At 47.4% G+C, this 25,540-nt stretch overlaps 1 protein-coding gene and 1 long non-coding RNA gene across 2 annotated transcripts in view; both read right to left on the bottom strand.

Annotated features, from left to right (window-relative positions):
- Positions 1 to 1,696: 1,696 nt before the first annotated feature.
- LOC124471841 lies at positions 1,697 to 12,584 on the bottom strand. The gene is made up of 3 exons (XR_006956565.1): positions 12,496 to 12,584; positions 11,954 to 12,017; positions 1,697 to 1,765 (listed from the first exon to the last, which is right to left on the bottom strand). It is a non-coding gene; the product is annotated as an uncharacterized LOC124471841 (long non-coding RNA).
- A 1,292-nt stretch (positions 12,585 to 13,876) lies between these two features.
- Positions 13,877 to 25,540, bottom strand: part of iars1 (isoleucyl-tRNA synthetase 1) — a 29,769-nt gene continuing 18,105 nt past the window's right edge. Inside the window, exons 21-34 of the mRNA XM_047025482.1 lie at positions 25,362 to 25,453; positions 25,033 to 25,110; positions 24,793 to 24,914; positions 23,216 to 23,318; positions 23,016 to 23,099; positions 20,005 to 20,179; positions 19,052 to 19,164; positions 18,203 to 18,298; positions 16,754 to 16,930; positions 16,393 to 16,513; positions 16,133 to 16,258; positions 15,749 to 15,895; positions 15,367 to 15,519; positions 13,877 to 14,201 (exon numbers count right to left, since the gene is read on the bottom strand). Coding sequence (XP_046881438.1) covers positions 14,119 to 14,201; positions 15,367 to 15,519; positions 15,749 to 15,895; positions 16,133 to 16,258; positions 16,393 to 16,513; positions 16,754 to 16,930; positions 18,203 to 18,298; positions 19,052 to 19,164; positions 20,005 to 20,179; positions 23,016 to 23,099; positions 23,216 to 23,318; positions 24,793 to 24,914; positions 25,033 to 25,110; positions 25,362 to 25,453 — 1,670 coding nt within the window. The 3' untranslated portion in view covers positions 13,877 to 14,118. The remainder of the gene's footprint in view (positions 14,202 to 15,366; positions 15,520 to 15,748; positions 15,896 to 16,132; positions 16,259 to 16,392; positions 16,514 to 16,753; positions 16,931 to 18,202; positions 18,299 to 19,051; positions 19,165 to 20,004; positions 20,180 to 23,015; positions 23,100 to 23,215; positions 23,319 to 24,792; positions 24,915 to 25,032; positions 25,111 to 25,361; positions 25,454 to 25,540) is intronic.

Below are 25,540 nucleotides of genomic sequence, written 5' to 3' on the forward strand. Positions count from 1 at the left end.
GGAGGAAAGACTGTTGCTTGGTGATCATTCGAACAGTTCACAGCTGGCTTGTGCTGATGCAGTGCAGCAGCGGATCCGTCGAAGGAATAAGAATCGGATCGGAGAGTGAAAATGGTCTAATGATGCAACAGCACACAGCTTGTGCAATGCGGTCATTAGCATATGATAAATCGATGATGATAACATTAGAGTGATGCTAACAATGAACATTTGCCGGAATACAACACATTAATAAACTGGAGATTTTGCAGGGAGTCGCTAGGCAATGACTGCATTGTTTTACATTTATATTAGCTGTAAAATGCTCTTAAATCAACTAAATAACACTTCATCATCAAATTAAAGGTATATTCAAGGAGAGTTTTTTTTTAATTGACTTTATGTTTAACCATCCGATTTAATCTATCTTCCCAGAAAGATTTCACATTTCCAGTAACCCTGTGGATGCTCTGTGCCTTCTATTGAAATGACTTTGTTTGACCTACATTAGGAGAGAAACCGAGCGCTAACTTGTATGGTGATGGAATTATGCAGTAAGGAAGGCCCAGTGTCCCTGACCCAGTTAAATACCTACAGTAGAACTGGCTAGTGAGGATGTGAGTCATTAAAAATGAAAACGAATGCTCTTTAATCCGAATTCCTTGGCATAAAAGGATGTTCAACATAACAAGATGACTAGGTATGTCTTTCAGAACGCGATAAGAAACGCTATATCTCATTGCTTCAGAAAATACGAAATGATTTGACTCGTCTAGTTCTATGCATAAGGTGCTTGCCGAGGCAAACTGAAATATTTAAAGGCGCTGTGCCCTCGTTGTGTGGCGTCTTTTACATCACCAATTTGGTGCAGTTAAATATACGTTTATTCCCTTTAATGACAGAATTCTAAAATGTTCACAGGGGCTATAAGCCAAATTATGTGCATCTAAGACCTGGTTAACGGTAACGCGGCCTTTGTGAGTCATATGAGAACATGACACAGGATATACAGTAGAAATACTGCACTTTATGCTACATCTTTGGCACATCTAGTCCAACAGAACTCTACAGCACTATAAGCTGTCAACTCCTGCTGCTCATAATTAACACTCATAGAGCCAATGGTTGCAAAATGGTTGGCAAGAAAGGTCTTTATACAGACCATGTTTCTAAGGAGCTGGGGAAGCACATTTTTCATGCGGATGTACGTTAACTAATAAACCTTTGATGTACAAAAGTACATTATTCTCAGCGCAGGCATATAACCACTTTGGATAGGTTCCCTTTTGAAATTTCCAAATCGAACGGCGGCATCCCTAAACCCCACGGCCTCTTGTGTCTCTCCGGCTCCCGGACGCTTCCAGCAAACACCTCGTGTCTGAGGCAGTGTGGGCTTTGTCTCCTCGGTTCTCCAAACGGAGCCCGGTGAACGACCAGAAACAGTCAAAGTGCTGCCTCAGTATTGTTCTCTGTTTCGGGGCGGCGTCGATGGCAGATTGGATAAGTAAGTAATAGCCCCCCATCCCACCAGGGTTGAAAAAACAGGTCATAAAAAAGCTGGGCTGCGATCCAGACACACAACTGCGCCGAGCAAAAGGTGATATATCTCCCCCCCCCCCCCTCTCATGACCAAGGCTTCCCCCTATCTCAGTGTCCCTGTAGACCTTACCATCATTTATACACATTGTTATCCAAGACCAATTTAAGGTCAATCTTACCTCTCTGTTGTCCTCAATGATTCAAGGTGTGGAGAGAGAAAGGTCCTTTAACTCATCCTCCAAAATCCCTGAAAGAAACATTACATTACATTTTTACATTTACATTACATTTATTCATTTAGCAGACGCTTTTATCCAAAGCGACTTCCAAGAGAGAGCTTTACAAAGTGCATAGGTCACTGATAATAACAACAAGATAGCCCCACAGCATTGCGGGTAGTCAAAAACAAGAAGTACATATTGTGAACAACCAAAAAATAGTGCTAAACAAGGCAGAACTAGGCATTTGAACATAAACATAAGGTACATCACCATTTTATTTTTTATGATCATTTAAGTCAGAAGTACCGTGCGGAAATTGAACAGTTTTTGTTTGTATATTTTTAGGGCATTTCTGCTTTATTTGGATATAGACGGTATAAAGGGACAGGAAATACAGGGAAGAGATAAAAGGGGAGGACATGCGTGAAATGGCCCGGCTGGAATCAAACCCGGAGCCCTGCAGAAAGTATATGGTACCAGCTCTTAATCGGTATGCCCCCAAGGTGTCCAGAACAAACTCATCGTTGACAAATGATGCAAACATGCAAACAACTTATACTGTAAATACAAATGATGTATCTACAGTAATAAGTTGTTTGCATGTTTGCACACTGTTGTTGAGTCATCCAGTCTGGAGAACTGGGCACAACAGTTTGGTCCTCCAGCTATTATCAGAAGGACACTTGACTCATTATTCTTCAGCTGTCTAAAAAAACAACCGTACTCTGACTGTGTATGTCCTGAACAAGATGTCATTTTTCAGACAAACTGTAGAAGTACCACTTCTACAACTGTATACAAGTCTTATATTTACATTGACATTACATTTAGCAGACACTCTTATCCAGAAAGACTTACAGTAAGTACAGGGACATTCCCACAAGGCAAGTAGGGCGAAGCGCCTTGCCCAAGGATACAACATAATTTCGCACGGCCAGGAATCGAACCGGCAACCTTCTGATTAATAGCCCTATTCCCTAACCGCTCAGCCATCTGACCCCCTTATATCAGAGGGTATCAGTGGTAGCTAGCTCGTCAGTTCTCTTGTGAGCACATGTCTGCTGTAACTCACAAGAAAAGTAAAGGTGCCAAACGATACTAGACAACGATTCATGCGAATAACCGCAGTCAAGTACCACAGTACTATTTGAAGACACACCAAACGACCTACGGGAAGGTAGGTCTGTCTGACTCGCTTTGACCAAATCCCTCACGTAGAGCAAACTGAGAAATGTCAAAGGAAAGCGACTGTCCTTTAGCCGGCATTTGAAACGGCATGAATAAACTGAGAACGCCGAATGGCCAAAAAAACAAAAAAAGGCAACTCGGCAGTAGCTCCCATGGGAACCCTAACCCTATTTCATGCTCAGTATTGAGCCATGTCCCCTGGGCATCTCTTACCTCCTCGTCGTAATCATTATAAAGAGCCAATTAACTATGCTCTCTAATTGAACTGAGTAACCCCGCTTAGTGGGCCACTGCTACTGTGTATTTGGGGAAGCAGAGTCTCTGTTAAGGCTCCAGCACAGGTAGGTCCTCAGTGGGCCTGTTCTGTCTGCATGGTTTCATTGATAATATCTAGCGAGGCACTTTAATGGCTCTCTGAGCTGTTCGTTGAGTCTGCCATTTGCATGATCAAGTTATTTATTCTCAGGGGCTATTTCCACTTGGCCGGCCAGTATTTTCCATTGCTTTAAGTGTAAGAAACACCTAGATGAGATTTTCCATGATTTTCAACACTGCTGGGGTGATGCGAGATTTAAGAAAGTGGCTGCATTAACAAATAACGTATGGGGAAATGTAACACTTTGGCCGCCCCAACTACAGTGCTGTGTACCAAAAACTTGGATCAATTCGCCTCATTCAAATAAAGGCCCCCCAGACGTCCCATAAATACAGTACAGCGGATTTTACTACCGTTTAAAAATGATTATTTTTAAGATTTGACGAAAGATTTGTGTTTCTGTGATGTTCACATGAACCCTACAGCAGCCAGCGCAGGGCCAGTTGGACTCGTTAGCCACTGAGGTGCAGGCGTTTAACTGGCCCATTGAGTTTATCTATACTGAATGCATGCAAGGCCAAAGGCAGTTGAATGCAGATGAATGCCATTTGAAGCATGCCTCAGGCCATGAAGGCAAACTAGGCTGGAACACACAGTCAGCGCTCGCATAACTGGACAGTTGTCCTGCACTCCCATGTTACAACGACACATTTGACATGGTCAGCTGTATTTCTGTATTTCAGCCGTATAACTTCAGCTGGAACTGACCCCTGAAATAAACAGGACCATTGTCAAGAAATGGGAATAAGAAATCAAACGTGAGTGGTCACTCTGTACGTGACGCGTGCGCAACTCCCTTCCCCGTTTGCAATCGAGAATGTCAAACAAACGGATCGCAAAGGCAAAGGATCCACGTCGACGTGCACACATAAACCATCCATGCTGTGGGGGTGCCTTCCGGAACAGTCTGATGACTGGAATCTTCCACCGGGCCACCTCTGAGCCCGAGGTGAAGGTGAGGTGCTTTGTTAAGCTCCTTTTTGCCAAGCCGTGAAAAATGAGAGCTTGAATCTCTGAAGCAGCTTTTTCTTCAGGATAATTGGTGTCATGGAAGCTACACTGTCAGGTCACCAGTGGGTATGGGACTGGCTCACCCAAGACCCATCACTCTCCAGCTGCAGTATGGGCTCCTACACACCTACACTCATCACTCACGGCCTTCAGTGTGTGTGTTGTGTTGTGTGTGTGTGTGTGTGTGTGTGTGTGTGTGTGTGTGTGTGTGTGGGCGTGTGTGCGATAGAGAGATAAACAAGAGAGATAGAGCGGGAGAGAAAGCAAAAGAGACAGAGACAGACAGAGGTGAGTGAATCACATTCCAATACAGATTCAGGTATAAAATTTACAATAAGTTATGCTATACAGACTGCTGTAACCCCAAAATATACTTTGACTATAACAATTCAAGGAGTCCTGTAACCCAAAGTACCGTGCTTATGTCCATATTGAGTAAAGGAAGTCCTAGGTACACAGTTGCTTTATTTAGCCTTGTGATTCAACTTTCCCCAGGGGAGTTTTGAGACCCTTCATGTTTCTGGGTTTGGCAGTGTGGTTGTTCCTCCAGATGTTCTCACCATCACAGTCTTCCAGTTAGCAGATCTACTTTCCATGTTTAGGGATGAGCTTACTTTGAAAGTTTCCATGTGCTTCAGTCCCCTGTCAAATAAGGGAAACACTACCATCCTTATTGCTACTGCTGAACAAATCATGTTTGGGAATACGGGGAATTACATTTTTAGGATAGTGTGTTATTTTTAGGAATAATAATAATAATTACACATTTTTCAATTTCACAGTGAATCCTACTGTTTAGACAAGTTAACTGGCATCACTGGGACTGGAGAATGAGACATTCTGTCTTTATCGGGTCAAATCTTCGAAACAACTGAAAACGTATATTATCCTAAACAAACCTCGCGGAGCAACATGTCAGAAAAACATTTACAGCACCACAGATTCAACATGTTTTAAACCAAGCATGTCAACAGCCCTGCTCTGGGTAGCACCCGAAAAGTAACTACAACACCGAGAGACTACACTTGTAGTTCTTAACCCAAAAAAACAAACACGGATGCTGATGGAGTTACTTACTATGAAGCCTTTGAGATTCCCAGCCACCAGAAACGTATCCAAATATCCCAGCAGTGGTCGGTAGCGGCGGTGGCCCCCCAGCTAAAAATAGTCAGCAGCAGCCAGGCCAGGTCTGGCAGCTTTTCCACACAGACAATAATGCGTTTGTCATGAGAATGTTCATTCTGAGGGCTGAAAGAGCAGCAGCACAGCAGCAGCAGCAGCGGCGGCCGTGCGGTTGGGGCCCGGCGCTCTGTGAGGGGATGGGAGGACCAGGGGCTGGGCTGGGCTAGCTGAGCCACATACCTACAGCACGCGGAGCAGGCAGGCAGGAGGGGCCGTGAGATCGCACGAGGCCAGAGGGGAACAGCTGTGGAGCGTGGGCTCCAATCATCATCCCCGGCGCTGTCGTCGAGGTGACCGCAGCAGGAAGAGACGGACCCTGCGGCGTGTCGCTGACGGGACGGCACTTTCTTGTTTTTTACCGACTAAAAGTAACAAGATGGGGCCAAACGTTGAGGATAGAATTATGGGCTGTCTGTGTGGGTGAATGCCATCTCTATAGTAACAAATGGTAATAGGGTATGTATTAGTAAATGTTCCTGTAGGGGCCAGTATTCCCAGGTGCATTCAATTGAGGCAAATCCCTTTATCCCCACACATTTCTGTATAATCTGTGCTCAAAAGCCATTACACCACCCAAGCAGTTTGTATACAACACCAGGTTGAGGCTTGAGCCTAAAAAGATAGCAAAGACGAACGTGACAAAAAGGGATAACCCCAACCAACAATATGAAGCAAAGTGGTTTTACAGCTTGATTCACATTCTCTCCAATGATGACATAGGGAAAGGACAATGTTTTGTGGCACAGAAAAGTGTGTTTGTGGTAAAGGTTGTTGAACGAGAACACAGCCACTGGTTCATGTCTTTGCGGGGGAGATATGTGAAGGCAACTGTAGCGAAGGACTTCCCATGCCCTCATGCCCTTTGAGTTGGAGTTGGACATCTTCCACAGGAGAAGACTTTAAATAGACAGCACCCTCGAACACTTCTATTTATAGCTGCCACCATATGCTGGTTAGCCCATCCGACGTGTTTCGATGGGGCACATTGAACACACGTAATCAGCCTCATTTTTTTTTACGACAAAGACGCGTTGTAATTGTCTGTGGATGTCATAGATGGAAGTTATTCTTATTGTGGCATGTAAGACATGCATACGATGTTGGAAAGAATGTGAAATAACCGAGGTACAGTAAGATACTGTGACTGTATAACTTGCTTCTGGTTGACAGAGCACAGTCATAATGAGGCCCCAATACAGAAAACATTGGTCAGCCCGGGCCATATCCTTAATAGTTACATGTCCAAACATATATCTGTAATAGCTCGTAAAATGTCTGGAGGGTCTTTCACAAGCACACCACCGAGCACAAACAATGTTTCATGGTGCAATTTGTCAACCTAAAGCAGCTCAGAGCTGTGCACAGTGAGTACATGTATTCAGATATAGCGTTCCAGGGGGCTGGTAATTGGTCCCCATAGCCGCATCGCTGCGGCATCAGCGCACAGACGCTAATTCGTTGTGACATCACGTGAGCCAGAGAACCCCGGAGAGGGTCCGTCTCCTTGATCTGTCCACTACAGCCCACACGGATCTCTTTTAAGACCCACACAGCCCCTTTTTCAATGGAAAAACCAATAGAGGGAAGGAAGAGACGCGTGTGCCTTGAATGACCGCGGGCGCCTGTACAGAACCACCAGGTTGCGTGTAGCGAGGAGCTTCGGGGAAGAGCGAGAGGTTCGAAGCCTCGCTTGACGGATTGCAGCGTCAGCGGCTCGCGTTATCACCCGCTATCACACGTGTTCATCGAGAGAATGTTAGCACTTTTCGTTTACTAGCGTAGCATTGATGGGATGTGCCCATTAACAAACCACCCATCCAATATTGTGACCCCTCTTAATGAGAAGAGGGCAGGGAAGTGAACCATGCTGTAAATGATCAGCCACTATTTTTAGCCATCACATTGATTCAGTGTGAGCTGCTCCTCTGCTCCCACGCTCCACAAACATGAGCATGTGCGAGACTAAAATCCAGTCTATACATCGGGATGAACAGCATCCTAAATTGACCATACTTGTGATTTGTCGGTTTAGGTTATCATGCGTGTACAAATAAACTATGTCCAGGGTGACACACAATGCTTAGCTTTTGTTTTTTACTTCAACATGGCCAAAGTATCCTTGACCAAATCCCCCGACATATATACCCAATAATGAATAGACAGATTTGGATACAGATGAAATTCAAAAACGTCCTGACCAATGATGAAAACCAAGCAACTGGACAGGAGAGCTAAACAGGACACCAACCTTGGTAGTGCCAGCCTTGGCTAGCCAGCCTGATGACAGCCAACACTAGGCTGCAGGAGAATACTGCCCCCTACTGAAATCCCTGAGGACCATGGCACCTTCTACCGCCAACCCACCTCCACCCCTGACCCCCCATTCCCCCTTCAAGTTTTAACGAGAGAGGGGGAAAAGTCTGCTTGATGGGGATTCGCAATGCACCACCCCTTTTTACATTCATGTTTGGAGCACTTTGTGTGGGCTTGTGGAAGCTGATTAAAGTGGACAATAAACATTAATGGCATACAGTGTGTATGTATCGACCTATGTAAAACCATATGGAAAGGTCACTAACCTTTGACTGTCTACTATACAGTCTACTATACTTACTACTATAGATTAATCAAGTTGATATATTTGATAAGCTTGTCCTTAATGTCTTAGTAAAAAAGAAAAGAAACGGAAATAAGCATGTTTGCTTCATGCTTAACATTGTTAATTTCCAAGTTGTACTGGACGACAGTGACAGTAAGAATGTGCCTGTGGAAACTGTGATGAGCAGAGAACCAACTGGTCTCCAGAACACTTCATCAAAAAGTGGCGACTGTGGTCTGTGACAGAGCACTTCACTACCTCTCAGGGACGTGCTGCTGACAATATCATTGGTCAGTGCCAAGGTCACGACATTAGAGGCGATGCCTTGAAGACGACACTTCCCATTTCCTGCAACTGACATTCGTCTCAAGCTGGAACGACCTGTGATTGACAGCTGTCTTACATAACCCAGAATGCAACAGCTGTATCCTAGCTGATACATGATCACTTCTCCCTGATCACCTATCCATCACGTGTCGTCCATATGCTTGATCCTTTCAATGAAATAACCGTTGAGTCTTGCCATCCCACTCGCAAAGGTCTTTCTCCCTGAGAAGAAACATGTTTGTTCTCTATTTTGGGGCATGGTTTGTTGATTTTTGACTAATTACAATCCTTTACTTTGACCCGTTGATGTATTATCAGGTTTCATCTGAAAATATAATTTTAGCAAGCAATGATCTCCTTTGGTTAAGAGCGATTGAGTTCTCTGGTCCCTGGGCCCAGTGACCCTGTCCTCCAGGCACATCAGGCTATCCGCCCCCCTCCCGGCCCTGCTTCATCCCTACTGGGGGAACAAGAGCGTGACACTCCCCCCCCCCCTGCCAGCTACCTCTCAGAGCACTCCGCCTCTCCACAGAAGATCAAACACCACCTGAGAGACACTCTTGTGCTCACCGATAAACAGCTTCGTCTACCGACCGGAGACCTGGCCGTCTACATTTCCTCTGAGAAGGAGTGATGCGGTACGCACAGAAGACGCAAACTCGAGAAAATGGCAACAAAGAGTGGATCGACGATAGGGTCCAGAGGTCAGAATATGACGAAGAACAACAACTGAACCCTCACCGCCGGCGTATGCTGTTATCTCTGTGAGACATGCTGGCCAGTATACTGTATCTCCCCAGCTTCTGCCCCAGGTGTGCTCACCTGCACACCTCCACTGTTGTCGAGGAACATAAGGAGCTGTCATTCTGGTTACAACCATGTCATTTGCCTGACATTGATGGGATTAAATATAGAATCTTACGCTGAGACAATCATATATGTGCAGATTTGTATCTAATGAAGTGAGGGTAGGCAGTATGCAATCTATTCAGAAGGGGGAATCCATTTCATGTGACAAATCTGCTTGTTTCAGAACAGGTCATTAGGTTTACTTCACTAACCACAGTATGTAGGACAGTAATTATTCTCGACTCTATAGGCTGTCGAATGTACATGATTGCTCTTCTCTTATGGATACCGTTCCTTTGACCTAATGAAAGTACAGCTCCTCTGCTCAGTAGATTGAAAGTGACTATATGGTTTTAGACAGAACAAAGAACATTTCACTGCACCGACATAATTAGAAGAAACGATCGTCTTTTCATCTTTCTCTAAACCGAAAGAAAATCAATGCTTTACACGTCAGACAATGAAGCCCTGCTAGATGTGAGAATTCACAGAGCCAATAACCAAATTTGGCTGATAATGGCATAAGGTAAGGGGACAAATGGCCACCCTAATTCTATTCAAATGTATAAACATGATTCACTATTTAACATCAAAGAGTTGACTTCACTAAAGTGAATGCAAAAGGGCATATGATTCTGCCTCTGCTGCAGAAGACACATTTGGCATCTGTCTCATCAATCAAAAACGTTTAATGAAACTTAGCATAGAGTGTGACAAGAAATATGTCACCTTGGTGGCACTAAAGGCAGTGGAAAAGTGTGCCACAAACAATGCCCATGTCTAGAGGTTCCATCTGGTACACACCACTGCCTATCAAAAGCCTGCCAACTAATAGTATAATAGTATCAACCTAATACTGAATATACAATCCGATGTCAGGGCTCGTGCCAAAAATGAAGTTAATCCTGGTATTTTAGACTCATCCAAAATGATACTGTGTTTACAAACCACATTTCCTAGAGCCACATGCCTACATTATTGATTTGGACCCAGCAGGTCATGCATATTGATAAAGAGCCTTGGAAACAGGCGACAGCTATAAAATAATACCTGAACACGATCAGACTAGGACCTCTAAGATACTGTTACAGGTCACACTTACTTTCCTGGAATCTGACTGTACCTCTAAGAATCTGTAGGCGGCATCTAGTGTCAAGGTCACTCACAGGACAGGTTCAAAGTTATTTTTGAGTTGAATCCAGATTGAGTTAAGACCCCTACACAACTCAAATTAGGAATGTACCATTGTTTCCTGAGTTATCCAGCTCAAGGTTAAACAAGTGAATGCATGACCTACTCTCATATTATGAAAGATCATTTTAAATAATAATAATTCCAATGCATCAAGACAACAATCTATTCACCAAACTGGCATAGAAAAACGTATATCAAAGCAGTTAACAGAAGGCAACTAACAAATTGGTTAGCCGATTAAATTATGGCTTCAGGAAGAATTAGGTCGAATAAGAACCAAGTTGCTGTGGAGACCAAGCCGCTCGCCCTACTGAGTGCTATTGTGTAAAAGCCACTGAAAAAGCGAGGTGAAGGAGGTTGGTTGAGTAGAGGTCTTGGTTAAACCTTTTGTTGATTTCAAAGCATCACAAAGCATGTCCTTCAGATCAAATAAAAAAAAGAGGAATGATCAACAGTTCTCTCTCAGAAGGATATCAGCTGTCATCATACACTGTAGAAGTCATGTGCAAAACTCAAGTGTACTGGTCCCACTTCAACACAAGATTAAAGTCCAATAGCCAGTCCTTGTTTACAATAGACATCAACTTCATTCTTTTATACTAGACAAACCAATATAAAAACTCAGTGACTCATTTGGACCTTACAAACCTCTCAACACCCTTGTCCACTGGTCCATAACTAATTACAGTAAGCTATTACTGCATGTGTGAATTGCATAACTGTTAGAAACTTAAGGGTTTGTGAGTTCTAATACACCCCCAGTGATCCAGTCTGGTTGTTTCTCAAACAAGATTTTAGAACTAAATACCTACAGTATAAACTGTGTATATACCAAACAGGACTCACATGTACATATACAACACATGTAAATAATGACTTGTTTACTATTACCAATCCATGTTTACTTATCTAATTAACTGAGGATTTACCAACCTCAGATTTTTTGCAGCTTTGTGAGCTAACGTCTCACCCCAACACACAAGCAAGCCTAATCAAGCAGTAGCCTAACAGCGAAGTTCATTAAGGGTTTCCAATCATTCTACTGATAATGACTCTAGAGAGAGTAGCCAATTCGAAAGCTAGAAGGATCTGCTGGGTTTGATAAATTCCCAAATCTAATGTCCATATAGCCTACATTAATTTGGATGAAGCATCTCATCAGTTTTCTGAAGGGCACAGTTAGGTGTTGCGCATCGTCTACATGTTGCTGGGCTCGATGCGTGCAAATATAAAAAATTTCGTCAGAGAACAGATATAACATGCAAAATGGGAATAGTATTGCTATAGTAGGCCTATGTTTAAAATGACATTCTGAAATCTCGTCGTTTAGTACAGTGAATTGCCATATTGGCGAACTGAAAACGTTTTTACGTTATCTGGCATATGACAGCGATTAAAAACGCCAGTGCCACATTAATAAGCAGTGAGTAGGCTACATCCGCCCTCATCTACACATAACTGGGTATTTGTAATGTGTTTGTGTCCTACCTGTGCCCGAAGTTTCAGGAGAGTGGACAGAGCAAGCAAGCGCACTGATCCAGTGATCCCGCATCTGAGTAAGAGAGATCAGTAACGTGACGAAAACCATGTTACCGCTACAGTATGTCACCACACAGTTCCAAGGACTGCACGTCATCCTAATCAATTTGACATTGCATCGGGTTTGATCACAACCGATCAAAAGGAATGTCAGTCACAGCCTGACAGTTGCTTCAATTTCTTCAACGCTAACACATAGCCTTAATTTTAGGATTCCCTTTCGTCATTTGTTTCTCACAATGTAAACAAAAAAGGCCAATTAGGCCAATGAAAATGTGTGAAACTTCCCAGTTTTTCAACATGTTAGTGCACAGCGTTCTTGAACCAATACAAATGTAAACTTAAACAATGGCAAAGTTCATGAGCCTTACTTTCAAAACGCAACTTTTTTCTTTACATGGACTTACGGTTATTTATTTGTTGGCTATTTAAAAACGGTTTGACAAACATTAAACTACGACCGCCCATCGGCAATAATCATGTGTCCTTACCCGTTTGTCTTTCAGATTTTTTTTATGTCTTCACAAAAACTTTTTAGATCGAGAGCATAGCCGTCAACGAAGATGTGAGGGAAAGTTGATTTAGTGACTGAGATTTTTCCATTACGTACCACACATGACCCGAGGGGGGGTATACATGTACTGTAATGCCATTGACATTACAAACGGAACACCTGTCTTGTAAGACAGATTTAATCGGCAATACAATTAAACGGATTTTTTTTTTATAAGGCATTAAGAGTGTGAGTGTTCCATGAATGCATTAAAGTCGTCTGCTCTCAACACATATTCTCCTCAAAGTCTGCAAGTCCAGATCGGTAAAAATGTTATGTTTGCAGATATTAAATGCTATTGAGAATGCAGCTTCAGAAATCTGAGAGTGTTTGAACACTTAAGTACTGTCAAACTTACATTGCCCATAGCGATACCTCAAAATGACAGGGCCGGGTTTCCCAGATTCGTTAAGAAGCTCTTAAAGCTAAGAGCTTCTTAGAAGCGTTCTAAGAGAACCAGCCAGTATCCATTATTACTGATTACTCAGTCAGTAGTCTGACAGATGACCCCAACCTCTGACCATCACCATCGATGTTTTAAACATGAGCACCTGCCCTCATAATGCATTCCATCAAGCATCATTAAGGTCCCCAATATTGACCACTCCACAATACCGACCACTCTACAGTCACCTCTTATGGGCCCTGCGAGCACTTGCTAGTCACACAGGCACCACCACAGGCTATCTGTGACTCAGCGACATCTTCTACTTCGAGGAGCTCTCAAGGAACTGTCTGTGTTCATCGCACCATGGTTCATTCCTCCGAGCGTATGGACGTGTGGTAGCAGATGGCCGACAGGTCCGTTTTGGAGGAAGGATCTTCAGGGCTAGAGTGCAGACTGCCTGGGGGGAACAGATGGGGTGGAGGGGGAGGTGTACTCAATATTCACTCAGCAGCCCATGCCCACCACAAAGAGGGGGAGCATCCTCTTTCAAGGAAGTTGCAATACAGGATGGAACAGCTGCAGTCTGGTAACAGCTCTTTTCACTCCCCAAAAATCAGGTAACTCCGACATATAATCATATAGGACGTAGTCTGGTTATCTCAGATCCCAAGACACTTGGAGCACCTGAAAAAGGACTCTGATATTACTTCTTTGCAGTGATTTATGGCAACTAAACTAGGGATACGATTTAAGTAGCGTCGGTGTATGTAGCAACAATCCAACCACTGTAGTGAATGACCTATATGCTATGGTAAGATTAATACCTCTGGCCATTGGCGGTTCACTTACTGGGTCAACAGGCCTCAGTGATAGTAAGCCTTACCCTTGTGCAGGTCAGGGACAAGATATAGAACGACAAGACAATTCCTCCAAACATGTTTTATTCGTAACCTTAGCAGTCCATAGTGGCCTGCGCTCACCATTTCAGATACTTACTGGGACAGAGCATGAATGCTGACGAGCACAATTGACACTTTTAGACAAATGAAATACAGTTTAGAACACTCATTGAATACTGGGAAACTGTCAACTTGATTGCTTATTACAGTATATCATGTGAAAGACCAGGAGGAATTCTTTTATTATTTATTTCCCTTGAACCTACAGCCGTGCTCAGGCTTCTGCAGTCGTTGACAAAACCTTGACGTACAGCGTCTTGGCGTCTAGAGTCTTCACAGAGGAGTTGGCAGGCAGTTCTGAAAGACAAGGGGTTCATACAGTAAGGAACTGAAAAGGAGAGCACTAGCTGCACATACAGCAACTTTACACTTGAGCAGATTGAGTCTATCTTCAACCCCGGTCCTCAGGACCCACTGTCCCGTATGTTCTAAATGTTTCCCTGCTCCAACCCACCTGATTCAAATGAATGGTCGTTATCAGATGACGCAGAACCCTCATAACGACCATTCATTTGAATGTGGTGTGTTGGAGCTCGGAAACGTTCTAGAATCTAGAACATACAGAACAGTGGGTCCTGAGGACTGTCATTTCGGGGCACTGCACCTAAAATCTATTGTTCGTAACTAAGTAGGGTTGATGAAATCCAAAGAGAAAAAAGATTTTCTCATAACATCTAAGTGAGTAAAATAAGCCGTTTCATGGTATTTTAACGACTTACTTATTACTAGTTTTGGTGATTTATGAACACCAGCCATTTTCCCTTCTGATACAGCCTTCCTGCATAAGTCGGTATGGTCAACTCCGGGTCCCAGAGCAAACAGCGGAGTAAACCTTTTTAGTTAAGTGAGCTGCGCGTAATGAGGAGGAGTGCTGTGTGAGAGCCAGTAGAGGCAGAGCCCATCTGCCAGTATTGGCCCATACACTGGAGATCATTGAGAAAGCCTCTTTAGTTGCCCAGGCTTGGCTGCTCTGCTACAGGAACAGGAAGGTCAACCTTCAAACCTCCCATGGACAACCGAGGGGTCAAGGCTGGCAGGCAGAGGGCACAGTTGAACATGGGGGGGCTGTAAATAACCTCTCGTCTGCTCGGAGACTGCTCTGAGATGGATGTCGAAGGGTAGGAGGCGCCAGTAATCAACACAGCACCGGCAGGACAGCCCGTGACTGAACACTAGGTCTAACAGTCTCGGGATATACTCTACTCCATCACCATTTCGATGAATAAGCACCTTCGACGAGGTAATTGGATCTTTCCATATGAAATCACCCGAATGACAGGTATTCAATAGCACACTATATGCTATAATAATCACTAATAATATCACTCCAAGGGTTGCGGTTCCCCCCCCTAAGCTCGCAGAACCCAACTGAAGATGAAATCCCACTAGCCTCCACCACGGAAGCCGCACATAATGAACTGGTTAAATGTGGATCGATCATCCTGGGAGCTGGAAGCTTTACCCTCGGCGAGGTCCTGGTCCAGGTAGAGCTTGAGTCTTCTGCCGCGGAGGCCGAACACCTTGGCGGTCTCCGAGAGCAGGCCGGCGTGGGTCAGGCCGGTCTGGCCCGCGGGGTTGACCAGCAGCAGGGTGCCCACGTCACCACTCTGACCCTCTACAGCAGGAGACACCGCATGTTACTGTTAGTATGTCTGGAACTGTTTATACCCGTAAGAGTTAGCAGTACCGTGGTATGTAACGAGGAGGAAAATGAAGATTGGAGAAAAACGGGGAGAGAGGGAGTAGAAATTGGACGTTGAATGCATGGAGGGGGAGAATGTGGGCGGAAGAGCATTCAGGGAAGGCTACTAAACCAGGGAGACCACGGTAGAGGAGTTGCTTACCGGCTGGTTTTGCATCGAGGAGCTGGAGGTTGACGTAGGGGCAGACGAGCGAGTCGGAGCTGGGTGTCTCTCCGGGAGCGGAACCTCCTGAAGTCACTGACAGAGTTTTCCCATTGAGGGCCAGGAGGTCCGATTTAGCGGTCAGCTCTGAAAAGAACAGCACAGACAGGTAGCACGGTCACAAACTGGGACGTGGGCTTTTTCCGTGTCGCTCAGAGCTGCAACAGGGCCTGGGGAGAGCCATCTATCTGGCCCCAGGCTGTTCTAGCAAGGCCACACTGTCTCTGACAAACGACTATTTTCAAAAAGACGAACACCGCAAAGAACTAACTTTGCCTCTTTGCCTCTCTCCAGTGACACCTGCGGCCTTCTTCAGCCTCTTACCAGTCTTGCCGCTGAACACACAGAGTCGGGTGTTGCCGGCCCCGAAGATGCGACCGCAGACAAATTTCAGCTTCTCCGTGTCCAGCTTGTTGTCCCCTTTAGGGTTCTCCAACAGGACCACCCCCTCTGGAACACAAAGGCAGCCCACAACAGTTCATGAGTAGGGGTTGGCGCCAGGTCGAACGACGTCACTTCCCCTCGAGGGAGGCACAAACACCGGACGTCGGTTCCTGCCGTCCCAAGATGAGCCCTCCGTCTACCTTGCTCTTTGCTGTTCAGCTTGACCTTCAGGTTGACGAAGGCACAGGCCGGTCCCACAAGAGGCGCCCTGGACGCGGCTGCTCCCTTCACGATGGTAAGCTCCAGGTCCGAGCCCTTCAGCTGCACGAGAGAACCAAAACAAGCGACTGAGCGGAAGAAAGCGGTGGATCCAAGAGACTCTCCGTGGTGGGCTGGTCCTCAGAGACTCTCCACTCGAGTCCCGTCCGCGAGGGCGGACTACGCGGCAGTATTGACCAACCGTCAAATCCGGTGTGCCAGTGGTGGAGAGAGGCAGAGCTCCACGTTCAGGACGAGACGGCGGATCTCCGCCCTGGCGCCCCCCACCACCCTAACCCTTACCTGGGTTTTCTCCTGGACGATGAGGCCGGCCGTCTTGGGGATGGGGTAGGTCTTCAGGGGAGCCTTGGTGGTGGCCAGGATGAAGTCTGTGTGAGCCTGGATCACCTGGTCCAGATAGGCTCCGGCAGGCTCACAGCTGTAGTACACCGTGATCTCATCAGAAGGAACCAAGCGGCCCTGGGTCCGGAGGGCACCAAGGTTAGTCCAATTACACCGGGAGACATGGTTACGAGGAGGGTGGAGTTAGGATATTGCATCAAAACGGGCACAAAGGAAGTATATAACCTCATCTCTCTTTTCGTAGAGCATACTGTTCGCAAGACGAAACTTGAAGAGGAAAAGACTTGGAAAGGTGAAAAGTAAGGAGGGGAGGAGGGGTAAGACGTAGTTATAGGGCAGGTGATCACGTCGCCATCTCTTAATCCCATCTGTGTGTTCTGTCCCCCTGGGCAGCAGTCGCTGCTGTCTCAGTGCATACAGTGTTATTTTTTGGGGGCTGGCACTTGGCAGTGTTTGCTGCGGGCCTTCTCAGTCAGCTATAACCTTGACACTTTCAAACACATTGATCTCCCCTTAATCTACTGAGGCACCAATTACAGTCTGGCTCAAGGGCAAAAATATATCAGCTATATATATATATATATAAGACCATTCAATCAATGCAGGAAGGATTTTATTGCCTTTTTGCCAATTCAAAGGGATTGACCCGACCTGAAAAGGCTACCATCGCTGGTGGGGGGAAATAACAGTGTAGTGGTTGTGTGCATGCTCGTGTGTGTGTGGTTGTATTATTGTCCAATCACAAACCATGATACTCTGACCTCTCTTTCTCTCCACCAAACACCCCCATGCCCCACACCCCCCCTACACACAAACCCCCCCTAGTTACTACTGCTACTCATCTGAAGAATTGTTAAAAGTAATTCCCTGGGGTGGAAAATTCCTTAAGATCTCAGTTTTAAATAACAGAGGAATTTAAGCCTGGCAGCTTGCCAGTGTCCCCCCTCAGAAAATGGAAAATGTTTGTTTATTAAGAAAACAACAAGGGAACGTAATCCCTCTTACTTTCCACCACACATCAAAGTTTTGGTTTGCCTGAAACAGGGCCACTCGATAATTAAGCTTAAATTAAGCCTGGTTTATGATGGAGCCGTTTCTCAATGCACTTGTAATTCTGGGGTGGAAACATTTCAAAACAAGATGGCAGAAGCCTGGGAACCTGACGGCGGGGTCTATGTAGCCGTGGGGGGGCTGGAGGGAAGTGGAGGGTAAAGCCAAACAAATAGACTGTGTGTCCAAGCTAGTCCAATCTCTGACTGTACAGTGAAGACTGTTTTTAAGAGTCCCTTTTTTATAGTTAAACTCCTAGAAAAAAAACTATGTAAAAAAACAAAACAAAAAAAACGAAATAAAACAACAGACAAAGCCCGTTATTTATTCATCAACTACCTTCTTGCGTAGTTTCTGGATGCGGTTGATGACTTCCCGGGCCACGCCCTCGTCCACCATCGACTGGTCTGGGGTGACGTCCAACAGAACCAGGACCTGAAGACGGAACACAGACACGTCCGTTACCCCCCCAACAACAAGGTGATCTTCCAATCCCTACCAATCAGCAGTTTCCGTGCAACCATTTCATTGGAGAAAACTCACCATCCTCCTCACCCATGCCCAAATCAGTCGATGGTTCCATTTGAACCCCGTGCTCGAAACGACATGACCATTACATTCGAACTCCGACTGAACCTGACTGTCGAAGACGCATGACGGGACTGCTGTGGACCAGGACCTGACTGCCACCTCCGTGAGCAGAGCCGCCCGCAGCCATGCTGCGAGTCACCACAGCGGGTCACCACAGCGGGCCACCCCCCCCTCACCCCCCCCCCCCCCCCCCCCGCCACCCCCCCGCACACCAGACGCGTTTGTACGGTTGGAGAAGCACTGATTAGAAAAACGCCCCAGGGAACTCTCATACACACTGGCTCCTACTTGGGCATGAAATGATTGAATGCGTCATCGTATCCCACTGTAAAACACGTGACGTGTCATCGAGGTGTGCTGGGCCGTCCCCGTCCTCGGATGACTCGGCGCTCTGTGACGGTTGGTCCGAGTGACACTCGGGGCGTGACCCTGCTCCCCCGTGATCACCAGGGCTCTGTCAGGACTGGAGGCTGCTGCTGCTGAGAACCATGTCCTCTGCTGAGAACCATGTCCTCTCAACCCAGCACCTCGTCTGCTGTTCGGCCCCTCTGGAAGCTGCTTCCTGTTTATTCTGTTTGGGTGTGTGTGTGTAGTCACCTGTGCGTCGGAGTGGGCCTCGTACTGCGTGGCGGATCCTGAGGTCTGGTCGAAGGTGTACATCAGCCTGAGGTCCTCCTCGTGGAGCTCCTCTCCGTCCACGACGATGGAGCCTGCGACACACGGGCACATGCACGCGTTCATGCCTTACGTCGAGAAAGCATGTCGAGCGCCTACTGTCGCCCCCCCCCCCCCCCCCCCCCCCCCAAAAAAAGAGTAAAAAAAAAACTTCTCCTTGAACTCTCCATCCTTCTTTATCGCTTGTGGCAACAATTACCACATCAATGTTCTGTGTAGAAAGCGTAAACGTGCACGCTACTCTGAGAGCCGGAGGGAGGGGGCGGGGGTGAAACGGACTATCAGAGGATCTCGCTCTAATCCCAGATTTGCACGCTTTTGATTTCCTGCCCCTCCTCCCCCCCCCCCCCCCCCCCCCCCCCCCCGCCGCGGGGCGGCCCAGGCTCACGGTTGTCAGGTGGAGCGCGGGTATTAAAAGCTGCCGCCCACCATGAGAACTAAGCCCCCCGCCCCCCCCCCCCCCTGCACTGCAGCTGCACGCAGGGAAGCATCCTCCCACTCAGCCTGCAGGACCGCTTCACAAGGTGCAGAGCCACTGATGTTCCCACAGCCGACTTGACCCCCCAGGGCCCCCCCCACCCCCCCGAGACCCTGGCCTCCCCCATGGGAGGCCTACAGACTTCCTACTGCTGGAAAAAGCAGCCATTGTTAGACACCTTGCTCTCCTGGGAGTTTGACTTCTAGGAATCTCACAATTAAATCTGTTTTGGCTGACAGCCCTTGGGGAGGGGGGGGTGGGGGGGGTTGTGCGTCGAGGAGTGCAACAATTAAATGTGTTTTTGCAGCTGGAGGTTTCGGACGTGGAAAGATCGGATGAAAGTTCAAAACACGAGCGTGCGGGAGCGCGCGCGCACACACATACGCGCACCACACACCTGTCTTCTGGAAGGCTTCGAGCTGCTCGCTCTTCAGATCCTTGATGGAGGCGGTGATGGACTTGAACATTCCTTTCAGGCGCTTGCCCAGCACCATGTGGTCCGGCTCCGCCCTCAGCCTGATGCCGTACTTGTCCTTGTCGGTGGACAGCGTGAGCTGGCGGACGTTCAGCTCCTGAGAGGGAGGGAGGGAGCGAGGGAGGGAGAACATTAGAAAACGTTCAGGACCCTCTGCAGTGTGGAGCTGCCCCTATACAGAACCACTCTTACCGAGAGCAGCTCCCCGGGTTTGTGACAAACCGGCCATCTTAAGGAGAGCTACACAGTTTCTTCTCTATGTGGGTCGGCCGTAAATAAATCACCACATGTAATCAAAGGTATGCTAACGAGTGTCAGCCATGCGGACTCTCTCCGTGAGAGGTAAACACAAATACAGCGAACTCATCAGCTATACTATCTCTCTCTCTCTCTCCCCCCCCCCCCTGGAGTCGGCAGCAGCAGGGTTTGAAGATGACAACCATGTTCTGCAGCACAAGCTAGGAGGCCCACGATGCCTCAGACGAAAAAATTACATACAAATCAGGAACGCCAAAGTGTGGAAACAGCTCAACTTCACCATTCTTTCTACATGCTCAAACGTTGGCGGGTTGAAAATGAAGCATTCAATTGAAATGAACTACGGAAGGTGCAAAAAGTGGAGACGGCTTGTCTAACTCCTCGGCATAAATACCATCCAACCGCGTCACTAAATGGGTAGCTTTTCACCCCATTGGTGCAGCCTGACGGCCTATGCAACAGCAAGTAGCACACAACACATTGTAGCAGAGAGTCAACAGACAAAGCTTGGTACCATCCACACCTTTCCCCTACCCCCGAAAAGGGGGAAGGGTCCTTCCCCCTTTTGTCCTTATCTCCCAGAAGATGCTTCAAAAGCCCTGACCCAGCATGGGGTCAGGAACAGAGACCACATGGTCACACAGTATCAGACAATGGAGTATAAGGGAGAACTTTCTTTCGTGGAGTTACAAACATATTTCTCAAGGACTACATGGCTCATGGACACTAATTCAATGACAGTAGTCGATGTGTTATAATGTGTGTTTTCTCATTTACCTAGAACGTGTTTAATTGATGTTTGATTATAACTCCCCTTCAGATATAGTTAAATCAGTCAATCTTGATATCAAAATAATTGTATCATACTAACAAAACCAGTTATGAACGTTGTATTGCTCTATTCTGAAGTTTAAGCATTTCATGGACATTTGAGATAATGGAATTTAAACTATCAGCCACTTCACACCTCTGGGCAGATCTCAAGACGACGCCCAGGTGGAAGTAACTGACCAATGAGAGAGGTCACCTTCACACGGATGACCCCCTGTTCTTTGGAGTATAAAATCGCCGAACTTACAATCACCCCCGCTTGTTCGTAGGATTAACTTGGGGTGAACGTGTCACTCCCTAACCTTTACCTCATAACCTGCACCTTCACTTTGCGCCCGGAACTTTGACGAGAGATTCCGTTTCCTATTCGTTGGATATAACGAACCATTGACTCCGTTCTTCAAACCGACAAAAGTAACTGCGATTTGCAATATTTCTTACTTGTGACATATTGGCATGTTGTGATTGAATTGTCGATGTTTGATTGTATTTTACAAATGATTTAACTTGACCATCGTTAGATCAGTTGCTATTCATCGTCCATTGTTACTATAGAAGCCTCTTCCTCTGTACCTCTTCCTCACTCTCTCTCTCCCCTCCCCCTCCACACGCGCTCTACGCAGCCATTGTGCCAGTGCGCTCTCATTAGAATTTAGGCCTACTGTACTGCTTTAGCCCAACTAACCCATAACTTATCTGGTATGTGTTCACTATAATTACATTCTCTTAAATAAATCATTGTGTATAATACTCGCGTATCTCTCACGTTATATGATCTGCTCTACTTTCATAGAATTCCCTACTTAAGATTAGACTGATTATTACGAGTGCTATTATTCAATATTATTAAACAAGGTTTCCTCTGTCCCTTTCACGAATCAGAGGTGGTGCCCCCAAGAACGACTATACTTTATTATAAACTAAGTATTGCTAATCTTAACCGTGCAAACCACACTACAACATCAAGTAAACCTTGCTTTGTGTGGCTCAAAGACCCATCCCATCCAGCCTGCAGAAGGGGGTGGGGGGGGGGAAGAGGCTCCCCACCTGACACAGCCAGGGAGGGGCTTATTTTAGCCGCAGCGCGCCCGACCCGCCGATCGATCACCAGGGCCTTTGTGGGACTGCGAGCGGAAGGCCAACAGGTTGGGAGTCATCGCTCCAGCGAGCGAGCGCCTCGGCACCGCTGGCTAGCGACATGAGGCACTCCATCACAAGACACCGCTACGCCACTGCAGAGGAGGAGGAGGGGGGCTTGGGACTGCCAAATCAATAAGAGTCCAAAAACAGCCCGGCTCTTGCAGGGGGGGCATTTTATAGGTAGCGACAAAGGATGTTGTGCACCACCGGCTCCGGAGGACTCCCTGAACGCACAGACGCGCCGGCGTCGAGCCCATTATCGCCGTCGACGCGGCAGGTAGCGGAAAACGGCAGAAAACGAGGTGACGTCGCTCCCGGCAGCCGCGCGGAGCGTGTCCCCCGCGTCGACGTCTGAGCTGCTGACGGAGCGAATGCGATTCGTCACCCCTTCCAATGCCGCCGTGCATCCGAAGGTTTCGCTCGGCGCTAACGGACCTTAAACCGCTTCCAATTGACAACAAGAAAGACTGTTGACTCGCGGGGGAAGTTTCCGGACACCAAGGTTAAATGTTTAACTTTCTTACCCGCCTCCCTCCCACCACCACCCACCCAAATCCGGTCCTGTCTACCCTCATGTTCCGCATATATTATTAGACTGCATGACCAAAGATTAAGGACGTGACATCACGATCGCATGGATAACGAACTAACCGCGGAGTCAGAGCGCTGTTTTCCAAATAAATGCTTCCGGAAACGTCACTCACCTCTAGAATGTACTTCTGCAGGGACTGGATGTCTTTCAGCGCCTCGGGGTCCTGGTGGATAACCACCACCTCCTTGAGGGGATACTGGGAAAACACACGGGCATCGCCGTCAGCAACGACCCCCACATGAGTGGTAGAAAAGTGCTGCTACACGTTATGAGGGGGGGGGGGGGTTTGGGTTAGGGTTAGGCTTCCTGTACCTTCACGGGCAGGGTTTTCCTATCCCGGATCACTCGGCCCAGCTCGATGACGGACTGCATCTGCAGCACGGCGCTCTCGATGCGCTTGTCAATCAGACCCTCCCTGGAAGACGGACACAGATCAGCGGGCAGCGGGAGACAGACTTGGGGGGGGGGGGGGGGGGGGGGGACTGACAGGCAGTTCCACTTAAGAACCTTCCCAGAAGAGGTCCACTGTTTCCCTCTGTATGTCATCTGAAAGGGTTCTTGGGAGGTACGATGCAAGGTTGAACTGACTTCTCACTCATTATCAGGAAATCGGTCAAATGTCAGTTTGAGGAATACTGGGTTCCTTGACTGGTGAGTGAAATCACATCTCAGACCGGTTGGGGCTCTATGAAGAGACTTGGTTTCTCCTCACAGTCTGTGAATGCAGGAGAACGCCATGAGAGATGCACTGTGTCCCTAGGAAAGTGTGTGTGTATCTGAGTTCGCCTGTGTGTGTGTGTGCACAGGAACAGGACATGGGGGGGGGGGGGGGGGGACATCCAATCACTTAATGAGTTCAAGGTATAATTTGCTGACCCCCGTCAGTCTTGATGGGTGGGTCACCTTTGGGCTGGGAACAGGAAGTTCTGTCCGGGAGAGAGACAGTTGGGAGGTCAGACAGCCGCATTGGTGCCTCATACAGAGTGGGTACTGTACAGACACAGACACGCGCCACCGGAATGGCAAAGACTGGTACAGTGCCACAGAGCGCCAGACCTTCAGCAGGGGAGAGACTCTCTGGAGAATACTAACTCATCTGAGAGGCTGTTTACAGCATTACACAAAATGGCTTTGTGGGGGGGGGGGGGACAGACTGAAGGTGCATACTAACGATGCCACTATCCTAAGAACGAACCAGGCTTTTTCCAAATGAGCCTATGGCTGTCTCTTCAGACCGCCGAGTCCCATCTAGTCAGATCCTCTCACGGGTTTAATCAGCCTGGGTTGGGTAGGCACCCCAAACATACAGAGACAGCCTTCGGGGGGGGGGGGGGGGGTTATAAACCGAGGTTTGATGTGGCTGGTTTGAAAACAAATATCTATCGCTATCAATTTACTGAACGAGGACTGTGCCACGGTAGAGACTCGTTTGATATTCTTTTTGATCACCCAACACAGCCGGATGACGGGTGTTTCACAGCCGGCAGAGACCCTGTGAAATGTTAACAGACGCCGGCAATTTCGTACCTGCTGTCATCACCGTTTCCCTCTATTTCGGATAAATAAAAGATACTCCGGATTCCATTACCCACCAATCATTTTTGTCTTCAATTGAAAGTTGTGGGGAATTTGAGGGGCCAGCACACCGTGACAACTTTTTACAACCCAAAGAGGGAGAGGGTCTGACAGGTAGCTGACAGGTAACGAGAGAGGGAGAGAGTTTGGAAGCAAGAGAAACATCTGCTTCGCGTCAGTTCGAAATTCCCAGAGAAAGTTCCGGAGAGTTGGGGAATGCACTGGCGTGGGTATGGCGAGTCGCGAACGCCGTGTGAGCTGGGGACAGGGAGCAGCAGGCCAGGGGCGCCGCGATGAGAGAGGCTTTGGGATACCTGACTTGGGGCAGCATGAGGTAGTGGATGCTGCTGGCGTCCTTCTCCTCCACAGACTCTGGGTGGATGAGGTGGCGCATGTTCTGGTACATCATCTCCGTGATGAAGGGCGTGAAGGGAGCCTGGGGGAAAGAGGGACAGGCAGGGCTGAGCTCTCGGCTCTTTTCAAGACGCCTACAGCCTCCCCTGTAGCCCTCTCTCCCTCCCTCTCTAACACACACTACAGCACCAGTGACTCACCATCAGCCTGCACATGGAGAAGAGCACACTGAAGAGTGTTTCCAGCGCCCACAGGCAGTCCTCGGTCCCGCTCTCTCCCTGCAGGGTCACACACACACACAACACACACGCATCAGCATGCTGGCAGCTGACTGAAACTGCCCACACACACTTCCAGCTGCAGGAGGTATCAAAACAGGAATCTCTCGGAAACACAGCCGTTGTGCACCAGGGATGATGATGATGATGATGCTGATGTGAACCCTAATGGTTCCCTCTGGTCCACCATGTCGTGGCCCGACGGTGGTTTTTCAAATGCGTTGGCGTTTGTTTTTCGATGGGGATCTCACCTTCAGACGCCTGCGGTTGGTCCTCACGTACCAGTTAGTGAGCATGTCCACAAACTTGACGAGCTTGGGCACCACCGTGTACAGCCTGTAGGCTGTCGGGAGGACCACAGATGAGTTACTTAGACCACAGTAATCGAATCCCAGACACACAAGGTGATGTGAGGCAAGCTGGACGATAC

Source organism: Hypomesus transpacificus, chromosome 9 (genome assembly GCF_021917145.1).
Source record: "Hypomesus transpacificus isolate Combined female chromosome 9, fHypTra1, whole genome shotgun sequence".
In the NCBI taxonomy this organism is placed as follows: Eukaryota; Metazoa; Chordata; class Actinopteri; order Osmeriformes; family Osmeridae; genus Hypomesus; species Hypomesus transpacificus.